The sequence below is a fragment of the Populus euphratica genome, unplaced genomic scaffold (assembly GCF_000495115.2).
Source record: "Populus euphratica unplaced genomic scaffold, PopEup_1.0 scaffold5.1, whole genome shotgun sequence".
In the NCBI taxonomy this organism is placed as follows: Eukaryota; Viridiplantae; Streptophyta; class Magnoliopsida; order Malpighiales; family Salicaceae; genus Populus; species Populus euphratica.
Genome location: NW_011499848.1, coordinates 5,153,984 through 5,176,711, shown reverse-complemented (window position 1 = coordinate 5,176,711; position 22,728 = coordinate 5,153,984). Strand labels below are relative to the sequence as shown.

The window sequence follows — 22,728 nt, the reverse complement described above, 5'->3', positions numbered from 1 at the left end:
TCGAAAGATAAAATACCCAAAAGATTGGATTTAATTACCACAGCTGCCATGGTTTGTATTCGATGCGCTAGTTTCGGGAAAGAAGCGTAAATAACCAGACGACTAGTCGTCCGCGTGAAAAAGACGAGCGAAGCATAAAATTGAAGGAGGCAGTGAGTGTGAGAGAGGTACTGCATTATTATTATTTCCTACCTGCAAAAAACACAAGATCGTCGCAGTCGCCCACACAAACTCAGGTAAGAAATAAAAATATAATCCACTATTTCCATCTTCTTCTCCAATGATTATTATTATTACTACTTCAATCTTTACCAGGTATGAAATTAGGGTTTCTAAGTTAAGTTTTTTTTTTTTGTGGGTCATTCAAAAACGTTGACGTGCTAACCTTATTTAGGTCTTTAGTTTGTCAAATGTATGATTGTTTCCTTTTTGGCCTTCCTTAATGTGTACGTTGCAGAAAAGTTGAAAAAAAATGTCGAGTGGAGGAGAGAAGGGATCGACCACCACGAAAACTCCTGCTGATTTCCTCAAATCTATACGCGGCCGCCCTGTTGTAGTCAAGCTCAATTCTGGGGTTGATTATAGAGGTCTGTCGTTTTCTCTTTGCTTAATTTACAATCTGTGCTCTCTATGTATAACTTCATCTGTAAAGTCTTTTTTTCTTTCTTTCTCTTATGCCCTTTTCTGCTCGTTTTACCTATCTTACAACATGGATGCAATGGTGGCATTTTATCTAAAATACAGCTACCTGCCTTCTTGCTTTCCCAGAAAACGGTTTTTTTTTTCTTTCATATTTTTAATTAAGTGTCACGCTCTGGAAATTGATGTGTGCTGTTCTTGAATATTGAAACTTAACCCCTACAACAAAACTCACATGGAATACTACTTGAGCCACATCCACATGGATTCTAATATGCTTCATGTCACGCTATAGATATGTACAACAGACCAGTGGCCATTGCTCATCACTGCAACATATCTGTGAACTAAAAAAGTCTGCTACTCTTGAGTGAACCACTAGTTTTTCTGTAAAGTCATGCCATGGTATTGATGAGGAGAGGATTTTCAGGATGTGTTTATATGGTATAATGACCCTAATAATCATATGTCAAATTGTTATGATATTGCTTGATCTTCAGCTGGATCTCCCAGAGCATGCTCTCTCGCATATCTTTTTTCTTCCATGGTTATGCTTATTATTACAAGCAATTTTCTTATGTTCAGGTATTTTAGCTTGTCTTGATGGGTACATGAACATAGCAATGGAACAAACAGAGGAATACGTAAATGGCCAACTGAAAAACAAATATGGTGATGCTTTCATCCGAGGAAATAATGGTAGTAACCTATATGACTTTTTTTCTTCCATGTAATTTCTTAACTGTCTTCAAGGATTGCATGATGATGATCATATTTGAACTCTGTTGATGCAGTCCTGTACATCAGCACTTCAAAGAGGACACTTGCAGATGGTGGATAGTCACAACAATTGCTTGAGAGTATCTTCAAATGTTACCGGTTTGCTAGTGCAGTGCAGTGATTGTGATTCTAGTTACTGTGGATTATAAATTAACAGTGCTAGTTTAAATTTTATCGTAGCAAACTAAACTTTTCTGTATCAAGAATTTTACCCACGCTAGTTTCACTCCTCAAATATAATTATCAATTTGACACTCAATTTGTCAAGGAGGGATTGAGGAAAAGATTGATGAAAGGCGAGGGATTGTACTTGTTATCTGGGTGTAAATAAAGATTGGAGAGATCGTTTCTCGCTTGTAATTTTCAATCCTGTCAATTTGAGCGTCATTTACCTTACTAATTTTAAGTTTTCTTGATTTGATACACCCACCCTACCTGACTTGATATTCATGCAGTAAAGGCAATCCAAACTCTGGATTATATTTGCTACTTTCATGTACTTTTATATTGCCTTTCAGCGAAGAGCTTTCCATGACATCCCTAATCCTCACTAGTATTTTAATCTCTGCAAAGCATATGATTTTAGTAATAGTTAGACCAATTGGTGGAGGTAATTGCATGAAAATGAATAAACTAAACGTTCTTAAAATTGAACTAAATTATATTAGGATACATGAAAGTAATCGCAACATTACCAATAGATGAAGGAAAACACAATCGTATATTTCCCATTTAGCTCACAAATACAAGACCACACACCAAAAGATTAATTTGTCAATATTGCTGCTAGTAAATTAAAATGAAAATTATTTCTTAGTAGAAACTAGCACTCAAGTGTACCTGTCATGTAACAAATTGCACGGTGATTGTACAGGCAAACAAATAAATTAGCATCTTCAATTGCACTGTAAATATGTTACACGTATTTACACACGATCCACGCTACAAAACTCTACGCCATCGTTAAACTATCAGCTACACCAGCTAAATATAAAGGAAATAATTTAGAGAAGAAATAAATAGGATGGAAAGGGAGACTAAAAATAACCCTGCTCGTTCGAAGCATTAGCTGAACTAGACCTACATTGACCTTATCAACTGTTTCTGTCTTTCCTACCGAGATCAGAAGTCTGATTTCATGAGCTTTGCTCGTGGCTTTACATTGATACTGTCGAAGGGTTTCAACTGTTCTACATGGATGTAATCCCTCGTTTTAAGAACCTGCAAAAGCGTAAATGCACATCATCAATAATCATCCGAGGGGGAGAGGGGATCCACCACCACAAGCTGTGAATAACAGATTGATAACACTAGAACAAGAAAATCATCTAACATTTTAGCATATTCTTCATTGTTTTATTTTCTTGATTAATCTTTTCACATGCAAACCCCTATTAAAATGTCTTGGTCCTTGCACAGCTCCAATCTCTATATTATGTTGGCACTGCTAAAATTTAAAACAGCTTGCTACTGTTTATACTAACAAGTCCTTACCGCCTCAAAATTTAGAAAAATCCATGTTAACCCAGTCAAAACCCTTATCCAACTCCTTTAACAAAAACTTTTCTAAACAACAGAACTTCAAAACACAACAAGGTGTTTACTGCAATCCAAGTGTGAAACACATACCAAAGTTTCAAAGAACATTCTTGATGCCTCCTTCCGTGTTTTACCAGCCAGAAGGCTGTCCACTGAAATAACCTTCCTTCCATTTCCACCTTCATTATCAAATATAGTCTGAAGGTACTTGGCAACAGCTCTACAAAAGAGAGTATATCAATTTATCAGGAATCATTAAACTTAATTTTTAATTAGAAATGCACAAAACATAGAAAACAGTGGACTGAAAAGTAAACAAATAATCTTGACAGCCTGCGTTTTCAAGGATTAAACGGGAAAGCCATTGTCTAAGCTCAGAAAGATTATCAAATGATCCTAATCATCATAACTAGGAAACATCCAGCAACATCTTCAAGAATCTGCAACAAATAGATAATTTTCACCCTTTATAGTAAAGAAAGGATAGATAGTATTAAACTGTTTACAATTAATTTCCTTAACAGAGATTGCAATGCAAAAAATCCAGGGCTTTCAACTAAAATCCAAGTCTTCAATGTCATCAAGTTTCCCTAGATATGCTACCCATGCACCAACACTTGCCAAAAACCAGTGTCCCACTCTGTAAAGCAACCCAAACAAGCTTAGAGGTAAAAAGAAACGCTTTGGAAAAAGAGTGCAGCCTCAGCCACAGTATGCTGCTTTACTCCCTACAGCTCAAATAAACTTCCCAAGAAGAGAGGAAGGGGAGGGCCAAGTTTTCAACACATTAATCAGGTGGATATCATATACCTATCAATTTGACCACATAATGTCTAGGCATAATCTCAAATACCATGTACAGCAGAACACACAAGCCAGCATGCCAACGGAAATTGTTGTCCTAGATACTTCATGAATGTACACAAACAAACAATAAATGCACACACAAACAAAACTTTGTTTCCATATCATCCAGGAAGATGTCATATGAACCCGGACCCCTCGAAGCACACACCTGGTGCGGGAAGACCATCCACTATTGTCAAGAAGGCGGGCATCTTCAGGACCTGGCATGCCATCATCATCATCTTCACCCATATCATCATCTACGTTCAAAAATTCTGAAAAGAAAATAGACCAACGACCATTAACAACAGAAACTCAAGATAGCATACGCAAGCAGGAGAGAATTCTTACAACATGAAATTTGGTTCACTGCAGGAACACAGAATCAGCAGTTAATTGGGTTGAATAAAAATAAAAAAGATGATCTAAAACACTGTAAGTCCCAAATAAGCTTCGATATCAAAACCTAAACAATTTTAAATTCCTCAAACCTCTGAACATCTTTGCTTGAGCTCCTTGTTTGCATCACTGTCATAACAGGGGAATGGCTTTTTGCAATTTATTTAGACATTTCATATCCTAACAGAAATGATGGTCGCAGATAATTTACCAAACACTAAAAATTGAGGTAGAGATTTCTTCAACATTAACCTTTAGACATCACAAGCTACAAAAAGATTGTCCAGCACTGAACATGTAAGAGTTTCCACTATGTATATGACTGTTCATGACAATGAATTTGTATTCAAAGATGGCAAGGAAGAAACATGATTAATTAGGTTTTTTATAAAAACACCATTGAAATATGAAGGAGAAGCTCACCTGTATCATTTGCAAATGCAACATCTTGAAGATCCTGCACCATAACCCAATCTATTTAGCTGAAGCTGGAATTATTTAAAAGAGATTCTACTCATCCAATAATAAGGTGAGACTCCATAAGCATAATAAATTTCAATAATGCAAAAAATCAATGCATGCCTATCAGTCTTCTATCCATTGCACATGGTTTCTTACTTGTGCACATCTCTTATAGAAAATTAAAAAAAAAAAAAGAAGAAAGAAACAGAAACAAAACTTACAAAGTTCATTAACAACAGAGGGGATCGTATTTCATAACATTATTCAACAAAAAGAAACAAGAAAAATTTAGAAGAACCTAAATGCCAAAAAAATGAGTTTTAATGAAGAAGCTTCACAGCAAAAAAAATCATTGCAGAGATGATATCAGGAGTTTTAACTTACAGCAGGATGGTCAGCAGAAGTTATTTCAGCATCTGCAGTTCTCTCTTGATTAGCTTCTTGAAAGACTAGATAATCTCCAAAATTTAGAGAAGCATTTTTGAAGTCCCCGTCAAGTACTCCAGGAAATGCAGAATTCATCTTATCTTCACTGCATAGATGATTAAACTCTCTGTCCTTGTCAACATGCCCTGGGCTCACAGCTAGGCCCCCATCTTCATTACCATCCCCTAGCTTGTCGTTTTCAACATCATCTTGAGTTTGGTCAACATTTACAGAAGCGAGGTTAATGCATCCACCATTTTTTGAAGACATATTTGCAAGCAACATGTCTGCATTATCAGAAGGTGCAGAATCATCAGCCTGCAAATCTACTCCAACTTCCACTGGTGCACTAGCTTTGCTTTCTTCCAACAAAATCTCTCCCCCTTCCCTCAATTCAGCAACAACTGCAACAACATTTTTTGCATGATGATCTAAAATTCCAACATCATCAAGTGTTTTTCCATCACCCACATCCCTTAAGGCAGCCTCCTCAAACAGTTGAGCATCCATCATATCTGATGGCAGGATTGAAGTATCCATATGAAGAGAACCATCTTCGCCAATGGTGCTATCCATGAGAGCCAACCCATCCAGCATATTACCAGCATCGCCAGAAATCAGCTCAGTGTGAGATCCCTCAAATTGCAGAACAGCAGCATGGTTTGCTGCATCTGCAATTTCTGTGTTCTCTTTGTCAATTTCCATTTCAGTTATTTCCCCCAATGTTTTGTGTTCTGAAGATCTATAATCACCAACATCAGCAATAGCATTCATCTGCCCTTGATTAACAAAATCTATACTCAATTGTTGATCTTCACCCTGCTGGTTGTCAGTCCAAATAGGACTCTCAGCAGGTTGTCCATCAACATCATTTCTGCAATTGGCAAGTTCAGTGCTTGCTTCCAATTCATTATCATGGGCAACAGTTGGTCTACTAGAATCCTTCGCCACTTCAGAAGAAGTATTGTTATCATCATTTTCAGCCAAATCAATTTTGCTCAAATCAAATGTTTCACTTCGCAAACATGTCAGCTCCGCCGACATACCTGAAAGACCAAAATTCAATCAGCTTCTATCTTCATAAGCAAATGAAATTTGGGTGTAAGAATAGCAATAAAATAAAAATAAAAAAAAAGGGCGCAGGATTTGAAGACAGATGGAAAAACTAAGGTCATAAGCCAAATTCATGTATACTAAAATTTTGCCTGCATATTCACAAGCTAGAAGAATCAATCACGAGAAACCATGGCACGAGCTGGAAGACAAAAAAAGGTGATCACATCTAGGACACCAAAACATCGAGTACATGATAGACACAGGTGATTATCGTGGGTATTCAACTTTGATTAGTGAGACATAGAAAGTTGTTTCCAAAGTTAATAGGAGAGTCGGATCAGCAATTATAACTGAGGGCAGGACATAATCAAGCAGAAAATAAATCCTCACAGTTTATAAAATAACAAATAAATTAATCACAGCAAATTAGCATGCTTAAGGTTTAGAGAAATGCACTCACCAGTCAATACTGGTTCACTGAAAATTTCTTCATCTAAGGATTGTCTCTGGATCGTCAAAATCTCAGTGCGCGTGCAAGGAGCTTTTTTTCGTAAGCGACGTATGTCTTCAGTATTAGTTAATTGTTGGCGTATAGTACTTGACAGGAAATTATGGAAATTTGTCAGTGTTTCAGAAGAGAAAAAATTCTAGGACACGGAAAGATTGAGTACATGATTGAAAGCTTAGTGTGTTTAAACTGATTGATTATGCAAGTGAGAATCAGAAAAATACTGAGGTGTTGAAAAACAAAACAACCAAGCAGTAGTTTTCATAAGAAACTATAGCATATCCCACCATCAAAGACCAGCACCCAAAAGCACAAAGCTAGATTAAGCCTCATGGGTGTCTTTCATGCAATTATATCAAAAGGAGTCAGATTTGTTTAATCAGGCTAGTGGGATCGTTGGAGAGCTAAGGCAACATATTTATGCAACAGGTCGATAGAAAAGACTTCCAAGAAAAATCAGCAGCAACATACTTTATAGAAATGCATAACATGCAATGGGTCAATGAGGATGGAGGAAGGAAGGGCTTGTAAAAGACATAATAGCAACAAAAAATTCCCCACTAGTTCAACAGTTTGACATCCAAGAGATTTTCTTTACTACCAGACACGTTCACTAAGCAGAGATATTTAATATTATAAATAACGATCAATGACAGAAAGATTGTGAAATGAAAAGTAGAACATGAAAAAAATGACATACTCGCCAAGCAAGACCATTGAATCATCCATGAGCACCTTCCTCTTCATGGCACTGGGTCGAGATACAGACCGGGCACGTTTCATGGATGCCACTTCAGGTGCAGGTGGTGTAGGCTTCATTTTCAGAACTGAAGATCGTCTTCCAGCTGAAACAAAAAATATGTCAGGCAAAAAAGACATTTATAGAATTATCAGCTTTTCTCAAAGCAAATAGTTAGCGAACATTTTAGGAACAGATGGAGAATCTTTTTAGTTTTTCAAACCCATTTCATGAGTAATGTCACAATATGGCATGCTTAGAAGCATCAAGAAGAACCATATACCTAATATAGAAGATAGCAAATCATCATCATCAGGAATGGAATCTACAGTTCTCTTTGATCTGGAGACTCCAAAAGAATCAATTGAATTTAAACTTTGCACAGTTAGTGAATTTTCTGTAAAACTGCGTTTTTTTCCAGTAATGTTGGTTCCAACACTGCTTCTGTCACCCCCATCTACCATTTCTTTGTCTGGTGTTGACTCAACCAGCAAATCATTTGGCTTATCAAGAAGTTCGTGTGGTACAGAAAGCAACTTTTCAGGTGTAGGCAATTCAGCAGTCAAGGAACTATTCAAGTTCACCAACTGATTATCACTATAGAATTTGTCTGGTCGTTCATCTTGTTTCCCACCTACTTGAATTTCTCCATGTAAATTGGGCTCAGATATCTGATTCTCCACTGATTGTATACCATCAGTCACATGGCATTCTTCACCTGCCAAGGCGAGACATTCATTAAAACATTAAATAGTATACAGGAACATGTAGGTTATTCAAACAAAACTTTATACAGAAATTTACTCAAAGTTCATTCATGTAGCTAGCCGAACAAACCTTGCACCTTAGTGGAAATTCCAGAACCATGGAGCGCTTCCTCCCTGCTTGGCACATCTTGTGGCTCAGGGGGTTGCTCATCATTATTAATCCCATGAGATGATGAATCAGGCTCATTCAAATGGGAATTGCATGCCCGGAGCATACCCATGGAAGTGTGTATCTTTTCATTATCAACATTTTTGTTCAAAGTATCAGGATCCTCTGGTCCTTGGCAAGCCTGAGCAACATCCTCTGGGGCACCAGCCAATTCCAATGGACAGCCAGAACTTGCATCTACAGTTTTTCCAAGTGAGCTCAAGTCTTCCACAGCATAAGCAATTTCAAAATTAGCTGGTTCATATAACGTAAATCCTGTGGATTCGCTGCACTTGCGAACAACATTATCTACCACTTCTAACTTGTCTGATCCATCCAACGCACAAATGGTCCCATCTGCCAAAGCAGTGGATTGCAACTCTCCTTGTGACTTTGCTTGATTGATTTCCAGATCACCAGAAAGGCAGCCATTCTCCTTGGCAGGCATGCAATCGTAGTTTAAATGATTGCCCGGAGACAAATTCATTGTGCCATCCCTCTGATGAAGATCTGGCTTACTGGAAGCATTGCCTGTGCTCTCTATTCCTACTATTTCAGTTAAATTGTGATCTTCTGATTCCAAATGATCATCACAGGCCAGACCATCCTGAACACTGGACAAGTTTGGCTCTTCTATTAAACCAGGAGTGAAAGGCGCCTGAGCATAGTCAAGAGATTCTGAATTTGAAGCTTGACTTACCATCTGCTCACAACAGTAAACCATTTTCATCAGCTAACAGTAATTATCCTCCCACTACAAGACAAATGATCAATCCGAAAAATAACAAGCAAAAATCAATGGACCCAATTAAAAGGAAAATGAATATTGGGTGAAAATTAAGTGACCACTAATATATATATAATTTTATTTTTTCTGATATCCATATCAACCTTGTTTCTAATACCATTCACTGGCATGGCTTCTGCACCTCCAATCATGTCATGATCTTCCTCCACTTTTCGATCTGCTGGTTTGACAGATGTCTGAAGGTTCAGCCTGTAAAAAGAGGAATGATTTTATGAATAAATCACCAGGATAACTACCCCCACAAATTCTATGAATTCATCATTTAAAAAGTCTGTACGCTGTAATGATCCATGAATCAACCATAATGATTGCCCATGACAATAATAATAGCTTTGTGACAGACTATTTATAGAGTAGATGTTGAGCCCAGATGTAAATAAAAGGGAAGCTAATTATTTTCTTCCTCTGGAGTAATTGCAACTACAACAGCCTCATTACAACCACAACATCATGCTTCTACTCTAGACCACGAACACCAAACTCAAAAATGCACAAATAAAAGAGCAATTTTTAGATAAAAGTTAATATCCCATATGTAAGAATTGGCAATAAGAGGAATGCCTGGGCAAACAAAAGTACATGGAAATTATACATTCGTCCTGCAACCAAGAAGTTTATTAACCTCTCATTTATATAGAACAGAGTTTTTATATATATACATTGTGCTCTCACCGAATTAACAGCAGCTATAATAACATTGGTCACAAATATCTCATTTTCACCAAAATATGAATAGGAATCATGCATCTTCACATACTTGAAAATGAATTCTAATTTGCATTTATTAGTATAAGACTCAAAATATCAACATGGAGTAACCGCTATCTGCAAAAACATCTAAGAGGTACGCACAAGAGTTTTTTTCAATAGCATCCACCCCCCCCCCCCCAAAAAAAAAAAAAACAAAACAAAAGGAATGAATAAAACCATTTGGAGTTCAGATGTATACATCAACAAATGAACACACACACACACAATTACATGAATGGTATGAGAAGAAATCAGAGAGCGAGGACATAGAAAGCCATACTCTAAAACTTCATCAGGCCTTGGAGTTGCAACCTTGGCTAGGAACAGGTCCTGCTTATAATCATCCCAAGAAAGAAATTTTATAAATGACGTTGTACAATAAAGTGAGCTAGTGAATTGTGAATCAGATTTATCCAACACCATAAATAACTGAATGATATAGAACATTGAGAAACATTCATGTTTAGATGCTGAGTGGCACACCCATGCATGTGGTACATATGAGTTTCCTGTTTGACAATACAGTCAGATGTATGTACTATCACTAAATATCAGTAAAACTGTAAAACCATATCGACCATAGTGCACATCAATGTAGATTTCAACCCCACTTGCAAAGACATTTAGACACAAGCACAAGAAAATTACCTCTTCAATGTCCAAACCAACATGAGAAGTATCACCATCACCAAACCGCTCTAAAACCAAGCCAAAAATATATAAGAAATCCATTAAGTGCACTGCCTTCTCTATGAAATTAAATGCATTACTCCAATGACTTGCAAAGGCATGTACTAACCATCCAACCCAAATTGTGATGTGGAGTACACAACACCATCCATTGTGTCTTGAAGGGTAATTTGCTCCCTTGTACTAACGTGATGATCGACATAGTTGCTGCAAGAGAGTAGTATGTTAATATCCAGATGAGAATGCATCACAGGTTCTTAGGAGGAGGTTGATATACTATAATCCGGGCCTATATTCTATAGACATCAGAAAATTGCAGCAAGACATTACCATATAAATACCAAAAAAAATAAAAATCAGTCCTATATAATTAGTCCAGCAGAACTGGCCATGCAGTCACTTGAAAAACTTCAATGATCAACTCTAGATTTTTGCAAGCTCAACTTGCATCTGAAAATCTTTTGAACTACAAAAGTAAAGCACTACATACAGCAGATTAGCTTCAGTTATCATCACTATGCAGATGTTTTGGAACTAACCCCTGAAAAAAATCATTTTCTGGAAGCTCGAAATCATCAAGGTCAAAAGTCTCTGGCAAGGTGATGGAGTGATATGGGGCAGTCGATTCTTCTGGTGGTAGATCAACTGCAGTGGAGCGGAAAGCCTGCTTTATCTTCAGCAAAGCTTCACTGCAATCATCAAAAAGGTAATTCACCTTTTTTGAATATATCCTCACCACACCAAGCAGAAGATGACTGGATAATCTCAGTGCAATTGGTACTTCGGGAAAAAGAATTGAATCTGCTCAAAAAAAGAAGATGCATGAGCCAACAAAGAGTCAATAATCAAAAACAGGAAGCAGCAAGGAACCAAATTTGAAATTTATTTTATCCATTTAAATGAATCTCTAACTGTGATGCTACCGGAAGACAAACACAAACATGAAATGAAAGATTATGATAAGTAAGAAAATGAAAATTTCAAAGTTTATATTTGAAGGCCAAAGGCATAAAAAATGGTAATTCTTTGAAGATAATGAAAAAGTAAGCAACAAATGCCATATATGAGACAATCAATGGCTGAAAAATACAAACTGTATCAAAAGACCATACAAATGCTCTCCAACTCATATAACTGCTCCGAGTTTCAATGTTTAATTGTAACAGATGGGCATAACTCAACTATGGTCACACATCTACCACTTGCATAAGCTTAAAATATACTTGATGTTAGCATGTTCATATAGTTCTATAACAATATAGAACTCATACATTTATTCAATCAACATGAATTACAGCAGCACTTCCTATTTTGAATACAAAAGCCCAAGCTAATACCAAGGCAAGAACCAATTATGCTGGTTTTTTATGTCAAACAGCATTCTGATTTTCCAGTGAAATCCCCTTTCCAGAGCATGGTCAATGTAATAGGATTTGAACAAAAGTGATAATTTGCTTGATAAGGAAGATAAAGTAGGGTCCCCTGGGCTCGTAATGGCTTGTTACCACATCCATTTCATCTCTGGCACACAATTATTTTACTTCACATGGATCATAATTACCACACGAGAGTTCTTTTCACTAATGATTACTTTTTCATGTGAATCAACCATGATAAATCAAATCAATGATGCACCATGTTCAAGAAGAGGAAAATGCTATTATTGATTCGTTGCACTGTGGCAATGGAGCTTCAGGCTAAAAGCTTTGTTTTTGTTCATGCAGGTTTGGTTTCCTTACTTTCAGAAAGCTAGCAACGCAGAGTTGCATCCAAGAAATAGAAGCACCTTTGGGGTTTACGTTCTCGTATTCTATTTTTATTAATTTGAATGGAGAGAAATAATGGCATTTGAAGCAGAGGATAGATAGCCCATTTCTAAGTAGGAAGAATCTTTTTAAGAGGTTTGATCGAACTAGCACCGAAATAAAACTACATTTGCTTCTTCTTTAATTTCTTCTTTTAGATAGCAAATAGATTGATAGGTTTTGGTTTCCTTCATACATGCTAAAAGTGTGCAGGAGGTGGCACCCCAAAAACTATATCTTGCATGACTACTTAGTAAAACAGAAAACAAAAGACAAAGCCAGCTTTAATACCAATGGCAATTTAATGTCAATGGTTACAAAGGGTTGATAGAAAAGGAAAGCAATGGTACGATAACATGGCAAAAAGGCAGCAGGAGATCGACTAATAACCAAATAAGACAGATGACTGGATCACGAATAATCAAAAAATTAAAATAATACTGCCAGAGTAACAACAAAAAATCATCAATTATTTTCTACAGCATCAGCTTAGCTTTGGAAAGATATTGAACTCAAGAAAGGAAAAAAGGAAATCAAAGTCCTGGTTTCATTTCACTTCATCAAAATAAGCGCAACCATTCAATTATGCACAGGGTAGACATCCCTCCTCTATCACAGCCATGCAGAGACCAAAAGTGAATCTCACAGGTAGGATCCTATATATGCATATACTAGATCTATTGAATAATTTCCCTCCAACAAGACGAGGGGTGTATAAATTTAAAATAGTTCAAGGTTACACTTTACCAACTGCTTAAGTCAATGTTTGAGCTCCAATACGGTACGCTACAATAACTAAAGACAACTTTGGTAAATAACAGCGAAGTACCTCGATTGAAAATTATTTCTTTTGTCATTTTCATTTTATTCACAACTTGCTCAAAACATTATCATATGTTACATCTGTTCAGTGAAAAAAAAAATTAATTATGTTACATCTGTTCAGTGAAAAAAAAAATTAAGCAGATGCATTCCATAGTAAAACATTTAACACGGTGGAATTATGTCCACTGCATCAATCAACTAAGCCTAATAGTGTCATTTCCTTTCTCAAAGAAAATATTCAACATATTCAAAAAAAAAACAGATTACTGAAAGTATAAATAGCACAAAGGTGAGTAAAAACTAACCTACAGAGACACCAATATCGGTATCAGCAACCTGGTTCTTCCGGAGCTTCCTCTCCAAATGAGCAGCTATCCAAATTGTACCTAAAGGCCCTTTCTTGGCCAATATAAACTGTGAATAAAACATTTCTTACCAACTAATTATTAAAATCCACCCACTTCAGTTCTCATACAACAACCTATACCGTAAATCTTCGAAACTATCTTATTCACTGCCCAGTTAAATTTCTAAAGCAAACCAAAACACTTCAACCCCACAAATTTAATTGATTTACAACATAAACCCTAATTTCAAACACAACACTTTGTTCCCTCTAAGTTCTCCGCCAGAAGCTCTGAGCTTTCAATTATTAATGACACGCCCCCAACAAAAAAAAAAAAACCCTCAAATTTAGCAATTTATGATATAATTAACGACCATAAACCTACCTTCAATACCAAGGTGACCCCTAAAAACCCTAAATTTCTACCTGTACCCTAAAATTGAACACGGCAAGCAAAAACAAAACCCCCAATTTTACAGCCAGAAAACGAAACCCTGATACACTATTTAGCTACCATGCGATCTCAGGAACTTCCAAGCACAACAAAACAGCTTCATTTCCATGAAATTCAAATAATTCACCAATCACGGGCTTAAAAAACTGCAAAGGAACCCGAAACCCTAGCTCCACCGAAACGAAGACGCCTTGAAAGCGAGATTTGTTCAAAGAGTAGTTTGAGGTCAAGAGAGACTGAGTTGGAGCGAGTTGAGAAACACTGAGTCAAAGATCGAACAGGGAGAATGAAGGGGATAGAAACAGAGTGGGAGAGATGCAAGCGAAGAGAAAAAAATATAATATTTTTTTCAGAGAGAGTGAAGTAAAGTAAAATAGGAGTCCTTACTCTGTGTTTTTGAGATTATTGCAGTTGTTATTTTATTAATTTATTTATTTAAGCTGTTGATGTTGTGGTGCTGCGTGGCTTGTCTGTTTGTTTACTCTACTTACGCCACTACTGTTGATTGGGTGTTGGCAACTGTAGTTGACTTGGATTAAGCGTTTCCAGCCGTCCGATGTGCTAACGGAGCGGGTTTTTTAATGTTTGATTGCCGTGGCTCCAAAATTTGATTCCATTACCATGCCCTCTTTTTTAGGGAGGGTTCAAGGCGCCTTGCCTAATTTCCCTCCCACGTTAGGAGCAGCCATTTTTCTCGAACTTTTCACACAGATCGGTCTGTTAAAAATATTTTGTTTTAATTTTTATGCCTTGTTTGGTTAATGTAAAGTTTCAAATTTAAAAAAAAAAATTAGCTAAAAATGAGTAATTTGTTTGGCATTGCAGTACAAAATATTTTTTAAATGTATATTTTATTTTAAGATACATTAACATAATTTTTTGTTATTTTTAATATTGATACATTAAAACTATAAGAAATATTAATTTAATATTTTTTAAAAATACTTTAAAAATAAACATATAAAATAAGCACCAACCCCTCTCTCAAGCATTAGTGCTGCTGTACAATCGTGCCACCGACCATTGACAGCCTGTGCAGGTCCGGGGGCCGACTCCGTTCCTCGGTCCCTTTTCTTTTCTTTTTTCTCCCCGTGGAATTGGATGACGAGAGTGGAGAGCTAACATGCCGGAACTCTCGACGGTGTACATTAAATTCGTGCACCGTTCACTCATGATTACTTACTGATGATCCCAGCTACACCTTGAAGGTGTCGAGAGAGATTTCTTTCCGTCACAGTTCTTTTTCTTCATGGTGATAGCTTTCTTAAAATTTAACCAGCGACAACAATTATATTTTTATCTAATTCGCCGGTTTTATCAGTTGAATGATTAATTACAGCTATCTTTATGCTTTTTCTTATAAAAATAAAAGGCTCCTTCCCGGGTTTTTTTTTTTTCCCGGATTACAATTTCGTTTGAGCTGAGAGGCTTTAGAGGTGTTTAAGAGTATTTTAGTGGTTATTTTTAAAAGTATTTTTTATTTAAAAATATATTAAATAATATTTTTATTTTTAATAATAATATGTTAAAATATTTTGAAAATACTGAAAAAATTTAATCTGAAACATAAAAAAATTTAAAATAAATAATATTTTTTAAAATGTCTTTAAATACAAAAATAAACATGTTTTTCAAAGGAGATACTCAGCTGGGGGTGGCTTTCCGAGAGATGGAAGACTCGCTGTGGATTGATTTTTTAGCATAAACAACCAGAGTTCCCTGTGCATCTTATTACTAGTAATTAGTATTAACATTATCGAAACATTTAGGGGTGTGGCTCTATCTCTATAGCCATTGTCTCTTAACACGGTTAGACACTGTAGGTTTTTTTTCTTGCTTTTTTAATTTAGTATTTTTTTAAAAAAAATCTTATCCTTCATCGACTTAACTTTTATTTTTTATCTTATTTTTATTTTATCTTATAATATTAAATTATTTTAAAAATTATATTTTGTAATTTTTTTTATTAGGTTATGTATTAATTTTATGAATTTTTTTTTATTTCAATATTTAATATTTATTTTTTTCAAAGAAAAGTTGTATAGTATTCTTGATTTGCTTTATATGAATCTATATACATCTCATGACCTAAATTAACTCGAGTTGATCTATATTGTTTTTCTTGTTATATTTTATAAACAATTTTTTTAGTTGGGATTTGAGTTTTGTATTTTTTTAATTTGTTATTTATACGGTTATTCTAGTCTTCTGATCTAAATTACATATTTAATGAATTGACTTAAATCAACCATATTTATCTTTTTAGATTTTTTTTATTTAATCAGGCTTCATATATTTTCTTCCAGTGACAACATTATCACCTATTGAACCTTAACATCGCTGAGACATTAAAGGATGTGGTTATATATCTCTACAGCGACACCCACAAAACAACATTGTTAGTTACAATAATATTTTGTTTTTTTTTGTTGTTTTTTAAATTTGTTTTTTGAAATTTTATCCTTTAGCAACTTAATTTTTTTTAGAAAAAAAATATTCTTCAATATCAAGTTGTTTTGGGGATTACACTCTGTAATTTTTTTTATTAGATTATATACCAATCTCATAAATTTAATTTTTTTTCCTATTAATTTCAACCTCCAACTTAAATTTACTAGGAATGAAACTTTATAAATTTTTAAATTTTGTTTCTTAGTAATTTAGTTCGATCTTGTGACTCAAGTTAACTCGAGGTGATACGAGTCATTTGTTTTCATTGCCTTACATATATATAAAAAGTTATCATGATTTGATGGGTTGAATCGCGGGGTTGATGTGTTGATTTGAGTTGACTTCATTTATTTATTGGTTCATTTTTTAATTGGACTTTGCATGTTTTTTTGAATTTTTTGTGGTGTTATATCGATCTCATAATCCAAATCGCAGATTTGATAGGTTGACTTATTTATTTATCAAGTTTTTTTAATCTAATATTTTTTTAAAATTTCTTCCTCCAACTCCATCTTATTTTCTTTCTAAAAAATGTACCCTTCGACACTGCATTGTTTGGAAATTTGGTTTTGTCTTCTTTTTTTGTAAAAAAAATTCTTTGCGTGAAATTATCCTAATTTCATAAGTTTTTTTTTGTTTTTTTTTAATTTCATTTTTAACGTTAAATCTACTGGGAATGGAGCTTTGTAACTTTTTTTTTTATTTTCGTTTTATGTTGTTATCCTATTTTCAATATTTGAATTGTATGTTTGACAAATTAACTCTAGTAATTTTTTTGTTTTTTAATTTAATTATTTAATATTAGGTTGATTAATAATTAATTTTTTATAATTAATTTTTTATATGGTTATTATGATTTGGAATTCATATCATATATTTAACGATTTAACTCAATTAATCTAATATGATATTATCTTAATAATTTTTTTAAAATATCATTTAATATATTATCATATTAATATTTAAAAAAAATAACACTTGTTATATTTCTTATTTGGAGTTCATGGTTAAAAATTTGTTTCACTAAAAAATATTGAATATATTATTAGACATCAAAAAATAAATAAATCTAATGTACGCAACGACGCGAGCCAATGATCCAGTAACTGTTGTATTTGAGTTTTATTAAAACCCAGTGAGTGTTTATAGATTATCGAGTATACTTTTTATGGGGTATAATTTTGGGTTAGCTGGGCATATTAAGATTTTTTTTTTTTTAATAATTATCCATTGATAGCAACAAAGCAGTGGCAGCGAGTGAGATGCGACAGTGGTAAAAACATAACTTTAATGCTGATAGTAGAAATTGAATAATGGTTGCTGTGGTAGGCTGGTGGCAATCATGTATGTTTTAGAACGATTTTTAATATGTTTTTTTTTTTACTTTTTTTTTTTGTTTTTAATATATTTTTGATATATTAATTTTAAAAAAAAAATTTTAAAAAAATTAAAAATTATTTTCTAAAAAAATAACTTTAAAAAAAATTACTAAAGAGCAACAATAATGGCAGCAGTAACAGAAAGGGGATTATCATGATGGTGGCTTGGCAGTGGAGATAACTGAGGTGCGGGTGGGCGAGCGAGATCGTGGTTTTTATGATAGATATTGGCTTGTTTGTTTTTATATTTTTAAAAAAATTAATTTTTTTTATTTTTTTGTTTATTTTTTTAAATCATTTTGATATGTTGACGTAAAAAATAATTTTTTTAAAATAAAAAATTTATTATTTTAATATATTTATAAGTAAAAAATATTTTAAAAAATAACCACAACAATATTTTAAAATACTAAAATGGTGATTACAACAATATTAAAGTGGTGATTACAACAATAATTGTTATATTAGCAGTGAAATTGTAATAATAGTAATGGCAGGGTTTTGTGTTGTAAGGAGGTGACGGTAAGCACGTTGTTATTGTCTAATTTTAAGGATTGAAAAGTGTATTCATTTAGATTTATTTAAAAAATAAAAATAAAAATATTATAGATTTTGTTTTAAATAAAATGATATGGTATACTTGCATGCTGTTGGGGGTTTATAGAACAAATATACTTAATAATGTTATAATTATAAACCAACACTAGATAAGTAATAGAAACTAAATTTATGATTGATCTAATATTTCATGATGAAAAAAATATTGTGTTTATGATAAAAAATTTAGAGACAGGACAAAATAATTTATAGCAATCTACAATGTTTAGTGAGGAAATATACAATACTTTCCCTGTATAATTTATCTTTTTTGTTAATAAAAAAATATAAAGCTAAATTATTTACCAACTTAAGATTAAAAAATCAATAAAAATAATTTTGGAAGGAAAAAAACCCACAAGAAAAAACATTGTAGCAATTAATAATATTTTGTTAGGAAAATTATAGTGTTTTCTCCAATAAAATTGATCAAGATAATTTAAAAAAATCATAAAAAATAATTTAGAGAAATATTATAGCAATTCACAGTATTTTGTGATGAAAACTATAATGCTTTTTCCATATAATTTAACTTTGTTTTAGTTATAATTTTTAACCAACTCAATATTTTTAAAAATAAAATTAACAAAGATAATTTAAAAAAAATCATAAAAAAATCACGTGGAAAAACACTGCATCAATTCACCGTGTTTTAGAGAAAAAAATTACAAAACTAAATTCTCAATCAACTTAATATTAAAAAAATAAAAACAACAGAGATAATTTTAGAAAAAAATAACAAAAAAAGAAAAAAAATGTTGGGAACACTGTAACAATTTACAGTGTTTCGTAATGAAAGCTACAGTATTTCCCCGTGTGATTCAACCTTGTTTGTAATTACTTGTAATTCCAATTCTTAACCAGGTCAATATTAAAAAAATAAAATTGAAAAATATATTTTTGAAAAAAGTTACAAGGGGAAAAAATCATACAAGGGAAAAAAATCACATGAGGAGAGACTGCATCAATCCACAATGTTTTGTGAGAAAAGCTATAGTATTTTCCCTGCATGATTAAAATTTGTTATAATGTTAAATTCTAACTAGTTCAATATTAAAAAAAATAAATTTAATAAATATAATTTTTTAAAAAAATATTAAAAAAAAAACACAAAATATATTGAAAAAAACTACGTGAGGAAAAACTTTAGTAATCCATAATGTTTTATAAGGAAAGTTTTCCCACATGATTTAGCTTTGCTTGTAATTGTAATTCTTAATTGACTTAATATTTTTTTAAAATTGACAAAAATAATTTTGAAAAAAAACACAAAAAAACCACGTGAAAAAAAACACTATAACAATTCACAACAATTTGCAATGAGAGCTATAATGCTTTCATCACATATTGTAACTGTAATTCTCAATTAACTCAATATTAAAAAATAAAATCAATAAAGATAATTTAAAAAAATAAAAAAATAAAAATAAAAAAACCACGTGGAGAAACAATATAGCAATCAATAATGTTTTTTTTTTTAAATTACAAAACTAAATTTTCAATCAGCTTAATATTAAAAAAATAAAATTGATAGATATAATTTTAAAAAATAAAATAGAAAAACCATGTAGAAAAAAACTGTAGTAATTTATAGTATTTTAAATGAAAAAATTACAAACCAAAATTTTTAACTAGTTAAAAAGTAAAAAAAAAAACGATAATTTTGAGGGAAAAAAAGGAAAAATACTATAGCAATCCATGGTAACATGCGAGGTAAACTACAATATTTTCTCCATGTGTTTTAACTTCATGTACAATGGTTTTTTTTCCTGAAACTATTGTTTTTAACTATATAAAATAAATGATAACAAAATTAAATTTAATTAAAAAGAAAAAATTTCATAAAACTTATAAATCATAACAATTTGAGTAACCCTGACAAATAAATAAACCATTTTAACCCTATAAAAAACTAAAATAAAAAAAAATAAATTACAAAATTTAATTTTTAATTACATTAATATTAAAAAAATAAACAAAAATAAATTTTTAAAAATAATATATTTTTTAAAAGTAAAAAAAAACAAAAAAGTGATAAAACAAATAAAGAAATGGAATGTAAATTACCTTGGTAAGTTATAGTGAAATTAGCATGGATAAACAATGAATTTCTCACACTTTTTAGCTTTTTTAGCTTTATATACAATATAATAATGCTATTTTTTTTAATGATAAAAATAACATTAAAGTTTTTAAAGTTTGGAAACTATTAGCTATGTATATATACTTAATACTGCGCATTGTTTGGAAATGAGTTTCAATTTATTTTTTATTAATTTTTTTTTATTTAAATTTTTTTTAAATATTTTTAGATTATTTTGATGGGTTAATGTTAAAAATAATTTTTTTAAATTAAATATTTTTATATAAAAAACATTTTTAAAAACAATTATTATTATATTTTTTTAAAAAAGACAGTTTTTTTGCAGTACATGTTCACTGATATAGGTGTATGGATTAAGAGCCCAGTAACTCGGCCCAAGGAAAGAAATATCCAATGTATTGTTGAGAACATATCAGAAATGATACCAGAGGACCTGAAAACAAAGGGGTTTTATACAAACACACACACACACAATTCATCAGAGACTGGACGTGTCAAAAGAAATGAAGAAAGACCTAAAGGAAAATCAAAGTGGTATACTAATTTTATAATAAAAGGAATTTAACAGAGAAATGCTAGATTTTCTTGGAACATAATGTTAGAATTTCTCAAAACAATGTATCTTTCCGTACACAACTTGAGGTAAAAGCAACGAGTTTGGGTGTAGCTTAACGATCTTGAACCCTCCAGGAAGCTCTCTAAGGCAATGGCAATGGCAATAGCCTGAATTCAGCTGTTTATTTGATTGGTTATTCCTAGTCGATTGTCGACTCGCAATCAACATTCAAAAGGCGATACAGAGATTAGGAGGAGTTTTTGTAGTGCGAGGCTAGGCTAAGTTCTTTGGAAGAAGCGCTTCTTCGAAGCTGCTATCAACTATTTAACTGGATTCAACGAACATGAGTCTTGCCTGTAAATTCCTACCGCAACAGATATTATATTTTCTTTCTCTTAAGAAGTTTAAGGTTCAAATCTTTAATATATAAAAAAAAGAGAGAGAAGGAGGAGGAGACGAGGGAAGCCACATAATGCCCGGTAGGTTACATGTCGAGGCTTTTTAGATACTGTAATTCACGATTATACTTGAGTTGAATTTTACAAGACTGTTTGTTTTTATGATTTAAAATATTTTTAAAAAATTGAATATTTTTTTTTATTTTTTTTCTTTTTAATTATTTTTTTGATGTTTTTAAGTTGTGTTAATATTAAAAATAATATTTTAAAAATAAAAAATATTATTTTAAATAAAAATAATTAAAAAAACTGTTAAACTAAAATGATGTTTGAAAGTGTGATTGTGATTATTTTTCAAAGTATTATAAATCTTATCATTTACCAACTAAAGATGATTTTAAATCTTACCATGGACCTCTTTTAAATGGATACAAGTGTTGTTAGTTGACTAAAATAAATAGCGAGAAATCATGCCGATAGTCATTTTTAAAATAGATGACTAATATTAAATAATTTGAAAGATTAAAAAAAAAAACTTGTTCATTATAAAAAAAATAAAAATCAATATATATCCAAAAAGAAAGCTTGTCCGTTATAATAAAATTAAAATTATAAATCACAAAATATTTTTTTCTTTTCAATATATATTTCATTTTGTTACAATACTTTCAATTTACAGTTGGTTTTCGTGATAAAAGTAACCAAAATTAGTTTTGATTTATATTTCATGCGAGGAATCGATAAACGTGTGCATTGGGTATGCACTATGCACGTGACATTTTTCACGCTTGACGCTCATGATGTCTGATATCCTGGGGTGAAGCAACGACTGTACCCTTTCGAGTCCCAAGCAGCATTACAGAAGGGAATGTTCGATCCCCTACACAACGAAAGGCACACAGAATTTGATGGGTTTTGGCACATGAAACAGTGGAAGAGGACGACCCTAGTTCTCGGCAATCAGCATTAGCTGGAAGTAGCTCCCAAGTGACTTGACTGCACAGGCAGGTAAGCAAGACAATAACTAGTCGGATCAGCGGCCGGTGGTATTTAGGAAGGCAGTTTGGTGGCTTTGGTGCTATCCTTACTTGCAAGGGGGTGTTTAATCTCCGGGATTTACTCTTTAGCAGTCAGCCGTGCAAGGGGGGTTAATTCTAGCTGTTAAAAAACCCATGTAAAAAGGCATTAGGATGTTATATTCTTGCAAATTATACATGTCATCAACAGACAACAATGCTACCATCATTAGATTACGA

The 22,728-nt window shown here is 32.7% G+C and overlaps 2 protein-coding genes across 3 annotated transcripts; one reads left to right on the top strand and one right to left on the bottom strand.

Annotated features, from left to right (window-relative positions):
- The first annotated feature begins 100 nt into the window (after positions 1-100).
- LOC105118492 (U6 snRNA-associated Sm-like protein LSm6) lies at positions 101-1,815 on the top strand. The gene is made up of 4 exons (XM_011016465.1): positions 101-236; positions 458-587; positions 1,225-1,338; positions 1,434-1,815. The coding sequence occupies exons 2-4, from the start codon at positions 473-475 to the stop codon at positions 1,478-1,480; spliced, it is 276 nt and encodes a 91-aa protein (XP_011014767.1). The 5' UTR covers positions 101-236; positions 458-472; the 3' UTR covers positions 1,481-1,815.
- Positions 1,816-2,213: 398 nt separating this feature from the next.
- Positions 2,214-14,406, bottom strand: LOC105118478 (sister chromatid cohesion 1 protein 4-like). 2 transcript variants are annotated; one of them, XM_011016448.1, is made up of 15 exons: positions 13,493-14,406; positions 11,097-11,358; positions 10,667-10,764; positions 10,516-10,565; positions 10,148-10,197; positions 9,201-9,306; positions 8,232-9,012; positions 7,678-8,112; positions 7,356-7,500; positions 6,608-6,744; positions 5,050-6,137; positions 4,627-4,660; positions 3,974-4,079; positions 3,049-3,178; positions 2,214-2,640 (listed from the first exon to the last, which is right to left on the bottom strand). In XM_011016448.1, exons 1-15 carry the CDS (start codon positions 13,614-13,616, stop codon positions 2,542-2,544), a joined length of 3,645 nt encoding a protein of 1,214 aa, XP_011014750.1. In that variant the 5' UTR covers positions 13,617-14,406; the 3' UTR covers positions 2,214-2,541. The 2 variants fall into 2 exon arrangements, with proteins under 2 accessions (XP_011014750.1, XP_011014757.1); XM_011016455.1 differs by lacking the exons at positions 10,148-10,197; positions 10,516-10,565; positions 10,667-10,764; positions 11,097-11,358; positions 13,493-14,406 and having other exon boundaries at positions 9,215-9,306.
- Between the last annotated feature and the right edge of the window lie 8,322 nt (positions 14,407-22,728).

Bases quoted from the DNA above. Each gene is read 5' to 3' on its own strand.
- LOC105118492 (XM_011016465.1), top strand. From the start codon at position 473: ATGTCGAGTGGAGGAGAGAAGGGATCGACCACCACGAAAACTCCTGCT. The intron at 588-1,224 runs GTCTGTCGTTTT...TCTTATGTTCAG, and splicing joins TTCTGGGGTTGATTATAGAG to GTATTTTAGCTTGTCTTGAT. The intron at 1,339-1,433 runs GTAGTAACCTAT...CTGTTGATGCAG, and splicing joins TTTCATCCGAGGAAATAATG to TCCTGTACATCAGCACTTCA.
- LOC105118478 (XM_011016448.1), bottom strand. From the start codon at position 13,616: ATGTTTTATTCACAGTTTATATTGGCCAAGAAAGGGCCTTTAGGTACA. The intron at 4,080-4,626 runs GTGAGCTTCTCC...TTTTCTTTTCAG, and splicing joins TGCATTTGCAAATGATACAG to AATTTTTGAACGTAGATGAT. The intron at 2,641-3,048 runs GTATGTGTTTCA...ACGCTTTTGCAG, and splicing joins GAATGTTCTTTGAAACTTTG to GTTCTTAAAACGAGGGATTA.